At 36.7% G+C, this 5,353-nt stretch overlaps 1 protein-coding gene across 1 annotated transcript; it reads right to left on the reverse strand.

Moving 5' to 3' along the window:
- Positions 1-918: 918 nt before the first annotated feature.
- LOC104894856 (stachyose synthase) lies at positions 919-4,809 on the reverse strand. Its single transcript, XM_010681200.1, has 4 exons — positions 3,358-4,809; positions 2,668-2,845; positions 1,949-2,313; positions 919-1,491 (listed from the first exon to the last, which is right to left on the reverse strand). The coding sequence occupies exons 1-4, from the start codon at positions 4,807-4,809 to the stop codon at positions 919-921; spliced, it is 2,568 nt and encodes an 855-aa protein (XP_010679502.1).
- Between the last annotated feature and the right edge of the window lie 544 nt (positions 4,810-5,353).

The raw sequence follows: 5,353 nt of genomic DNA on the forward strand, positions 1-5,353 counted from the left end.
TTTATTTTTATTATTGATGAGGCATAATACATATACTCTTTTACTTTTGTTTTTAAGTAATGGGCAAGAATTTGAAATGATTGTTATTGTCATATGATTAGTAGCTATACAGTGGCATTTAAATTGGATAATCTTATAGTTGTCTGATCAATAATTTCATTTTCACATTGGATAATCTCATTTACCCTTTGGATTTTCATTAGAAACTAATGACATTTTTGGAGATATTGAACGTGTGTTTTAATTTTTAATCATTCCACTCATTTCTGGTGTTGAAGAGGTTTAAAGATGTGTTTTAGTCAACTTTGTGGAAGAAGTTTGGGCTGTGATATCTAGGAAGTAGAACCTTAACTATTCAACATTATGCTATCGATCCCGCTAACAGACGCCCTGGGCGAGATAAGAAATATATTGTTCTATTTATCTATTTGTCACGTGTACAATATCAAGCAAGCATTAAAGAGTATATTAGATGGTTATACTATATGATATCAAGCATTGGAAGTTATAAATTAATTGAGTTATTTTAAAGAAAAAAAAATCCTTCATTGAAGTTTTAATAAGTAAAGCTTGAGCTCGGGGTTACTTGACTCAACTTGTACACTTTTATTAGAGCAGTTTAGAAATCTTAATAAAGTTTCGAGTTAATTACAATTGTAATCAAGTATATTCTTTAATGTTATAACATCATAGTGAAGTTTTTAGATCTGTTCTCATGATCAACACTCTGTCTAACATTTATTAAAAAATCAAAATGAAAAAGTAGAAATAGCTTTAAAAAAAAGTATAACTAAACAACAAACTAATTATTACCAAACAAGAGAAAAAAGAGAGATTAGCTTATACACTAGTACCATTATTAAAGTGCTCCTTTCTCTTTTTTGATAACGAAAATAAGACATCACATGAATATATGCATTAAATTGAAAATCGAACAATCACTTCAGAAACACCACAAGTTTCATTAACCCATGGAATGTCAAATTCCATCTTGTTTTGGTGAGTCCATATAAATTCAACTTCAACTCCATTCACCATACAAATCTTTGGAGATGTATTTGAGTAAGCCAAGAAAGACCCTCTTCCTTTTATCTTCAGTTTGGCAATGCCCTCTTCTTTGTAGTCTAATTCCTGGATTGTTCCTCCACTGTTGTACATATTTGTCAAACCAAAAGGTGCAAATTTTACATTTTCTTTGATTTTCTTGATGGGTACAAAGCTATAAAGCTCAAAGGAAGATGGTTTTAGCACAACTTGAATAGGATCAGATTCATGGTTCACCAAAACAACAAAGTTTTCTTGATTCAGATAGACTGCATATTCTTCAGCATAACCCATTTTCAGTGCTTCCAACTTCTGATCCCATTCTATGTCATTTACATGAACTGAACCTTCTATAGTTTTGTAATATTGTTTGTAACCTTTGAACCTTCTCTCCTTCCGATCCCAACCCGCTCCTTGGCAATTGAAAGCCCCAATCACTCCTCCATACTGTTCCGGCCCAAAGCAAAGTATAATTAGGACAGTGAAATATATATATAATGATTGTATGATACATACAAGCAACACTTCTACATTTCACCATGTTACTTGGACTCAATTACTCTTATCGAGTGCAGATACATATCCAAGAGTTCAACAAGGGATTTTTATTAAAGAAATTTCCATGGTTTTGGACGACAATGAAGTGTCAAGGACCCGACACTAGAATTTAAGGTAAAATGAAGAATCCGAGCTATATAAACCTTACTCCTAGTTGTATATTCATAATTACCCAAACTTAGGGGGCTGGTCTGCATGTGTTGCCCAAAATATCTGACTGAGTAGGCACAGGGGTGCATGATAGAATTATGACTAGTATGCACAGGGGTGCAAGATAGAATTATGATATAAAGGAAGGTAACACCAAAATATTTGAAATTTAATAGAGCAGACAGATCTTCATTACCTTGTTGAAGTTCCAAATCTTGAGGACAGTGTTGTTGAAAAGAGGGCTCTTGAAGATGCAATCCCTGGTAGGGAGAGCAAAGTGTTGGCATATAGGGATGGTTCCATCAAGGTAAACGAGTTTCTTGAGGAGATTGAAGTCATGGCATCCAAGAGAGTCGCTCACATATACAGGTCCACCACAGATGGCCCGTGAGACAGCATGAAAATTCGCACAGACATGATCACTCATAAACATATCCCAATCAGGGTGAATTATCTGACCCATCCATAAGCTATTGTAGGAGCAATGAACCATATGCAACCCTTGTAGCCATAGCTCTCCCTCCGGGTCACCATAAGGATCTTTTCCCCAAAAGTCGTCAGCTGACAAATAAAGAATCAGAGATGATCATGAGCCAAGATGCTGCACTTTTGACATTCGAGATTTTAAGAATGTCCCTAAAGCTTTGCTTAAATTCATGTTGGTTAACTGCTTTCATTTGTTCCCTAGAACATTTGTTGGAGTGTTTCATTTTTCGTTAAGAAAAGAATGATATCGATTAAACTTATTATTCACGAGCATGAAATTCATGATTACAAGTGTGTATATACAAACTCTCTCCAAAGCACATATAATCCAAGAGTAAACGGCAAAATTTTGTAATTTGGTGTGATTAAATTACACATGTTGTATACAAGCTTTTGTGTGATAATAAAAATCATAGAAAGGATGCTCACCTACTCTCCCCATCGCTATCTGTTTGGTTCCAAGGAAAAAGAAGTCATTGCATTGTTGCATGCTTGAGAGTATGTTGATGCCGCTGAAGTTCTTCTTCACTGATTTTGTTAGCCCATCATAGTAACGCTTTGCAAGCTCGACTCGACCTCCATAATCCTCACACAAGTATTCAAGGGTCTGTCATGCATGAGTTACACTTATCATATCAAATCATATTAGACATAAAGATTTGAGCATATAGCCTTATTCTGGAAATAGCAACTTCTTGTTGTTAACCACTTAGAATTTGATTAGAGCAGTTCAGATCACCGAGCAGTCTCAGAAAACTTTGGGTCAGATCAAGATTATATCAAAAAGATAGCCTAATTAGAAATTAAAGAATAGATTAAGTGTTGTTTTGGTTGATATAGTACACATTGGAAGCATAAGTTCCTAGGAAATGAATCAGAATTTGTTTTGTTGACCAAAACATAGGAAGTATACTTCCCACCAAGTGCAGGATGTTTCGTACATAGATCCACCAAACTAACAATTTGCACTTCCTAGTTGATGAAACTACATGAGATACTCAAAAAAGAAAAAAGGAAGAAAAAAAAAGATTAAAAACAACTTTCGGAAATAAATTTCATTTGTTCAACCAAACAATCACTAATATCAAGACAGAGCGAGAGAGAGAGAATTGAACTTACATTAAAAACATCCACTTTAACACCTGTAATACCTGCACTAGCAAGGTAAGCATGCATTGAATCGTAGAAGTTAGTGGCTTGATCGGGATGAACAAGTCCAATCCCACCTTCGGCTATTCTTACTGAAGCAGCATCCTCCATCACCCCATCAAGTCCAGGGGAAATTCTAATTTGCATCACCTTAGAATTAAGATGGGTTGCTCCCGGCCTTACACCACCCCAAGCACCACAAAGGGCATGCCATACCCAAATATCATCCAAATCCTTAAACTTAGTTTTGAGATCTTTGGTAAATGCCTTCATACCGCATGCTTCATCTTTGCAGGCCTTTCCGTCATATATTCTAACATCTTTCAACATCATATGTAATTCTTGCTTCAACTTATCAACTTTTACATCCAGCAGTGACATCTGGGACTCATTTGCTTTATTCCTTGCAATGTTGGTCTCCCTGATCTCGATGCTTTTGGCAATTATATTCTTTGGCCTCATGGGATCATAGGAAGCAAAAGCATCGGGAGCAAGCAAGGATCTTGCCTTGTATTTTCTGAACTTTTCTCCTTCTTCAAGTCTGTAAAGTCTTGCTGTCATTTGTTCCCGACCAAGGACTATGTTCTTGCAGTCTTGAGGAGGTTCATCGCTATCGAAACTGATGCTTTGCCACCCATCATCGATGATCAGAAACTTAAGAGGAACTCCGGCCTCAGCAAAATCGTTGACCCCACCCCATACACCAGAAGGATCGACAGTCAAGTAAAAAGCATCCCAAGTGCACCAACCAAATCTGTCTATTATTGTTGGGATAGATTTCTCTTCTAGGAGCCTAAATGTATTAAGGTAAACCCTAATAGCGCTATAGGCCTCCCTCATTATGTTGTAAGGGTTATCACTAACATGAACATAAGCTATGGACTTAAAAGATGATGATTTCACATGGGTGGAACCGCTCTCGGCACAGATCAAGACATGCCCATCATCCCCTGGGTGAAGGGCAGACCTAAAACTACCCTCAATTATAGGCACAATGAGAACATAGGACTTGATCTCGGGAACTTCAAAAAGAACCCATTGAGTCTCCATTTCTAGATCCGACCCATTAGTTCCCACCCATTGGGAAGACCACCATGCTTTGAACCTAAATATGCTAAGAAAATTCCTGTCAGTGAATTTCCCTAGTGAGTTAGTTAGCCTATCAGAGGGCACCTCTACTTGGAAGCCCAAGAAGCCTCCTCTATAGGAAATGGAATCGACAAAGCGAAGTAAGGCAGGAGGTGCATCTGAATCAGAGGATTTACAGAAACCTGAGTATTCAGTGAAAGAGACATTGGTGGGGATGTCTGTGAGCAAACTCACACCTTTAACTCTGAATTTCCCATCATCGGATAAATCTAAAATATTTTCTAGACGCTCAGGTTTAAAGTGTGAACAGACAGCATCATTTGGTTGGCCCATCGTCAAATGAAAAACAAAACTGGAAAGCACAGCTTAAGAATGCAGAAATAAGACAGAAGCAAGAAACTAGTACCAGACGAAACTGCAAAAGCTGATTTAAACAAGCATTGCAAACATTATAGAACTAGTAATGAAATTGAGATAATATTCGTCAAGGGGAAAAGAAACATCTTAACAACATTCAAGTAAAATAGAATGTGATGAAATCTAAAAACTTGGTATATGCAAATCTGTACCTGCATGAGGTGTTGCAATAACTACATATGACGAATTACTGTGTATTTTGAATTGGATTTTTCTAGAGGCAGGTGAGAGTTTAATTTATAGAAAATCATGGAGAAAGTTGACAACATGAAGAAGTTGAAAAATTCCAAGACCAGGCCACTCAACCAAAGGATCTGTGTCCAGGGAAATGTACGTCTCCATCATCTTTGGGTACATGGTACCAGTGTAATAGATAAAAACATGGGAGGACTTGTCTATGATCATGATGTACTCATCTACTTGTAAGACATATAACTTATTCTTCTTGTAAGTGAGTAAT

This window comes from Beta vulgaris, chromosome 5 (assembly GCF_026745355.1).
Source record: "Beta vulgaris subsp. vulgaris cultivar EL10 chromosome 5, EL10.2, whole genome shotgun sequence".
NCBI classification, from domain to species: Eukaryota; Viridiplantae; Streptophyta; class Magnoliopsida; order Caryophyllales; family Amaranthaceae; genus Beta; species Beta vulgaris.

What these genes read in the sequence shown, in the direction of transcription:
- LOC104894856 (XM_010681200.1), bottom strand. Translation starts at nt 4,809, where the DNA reads ATGGGCCAACCAAATGATGCTGTCTGTTCACACTTTAAACCTGAGCGT. An exon ending in GATAGCGATGGGGAGAGTAG is followed by an intron (nt 2,314 to 2,667) that starts GTGAGCATCCTT and finishes TTTATTTGTCAG; the next exon opens with CTGACGACTTTTGGGGAAAA. An exon ending in AGATTTGGAACTTCAACAAG is followed by an intron (nt 1,492 to 1,948) that starts GTAATGAAGATC and finishes GGGCCGGAACAG; the next exon opens with TATGGAGGAGTGATTGGGGC.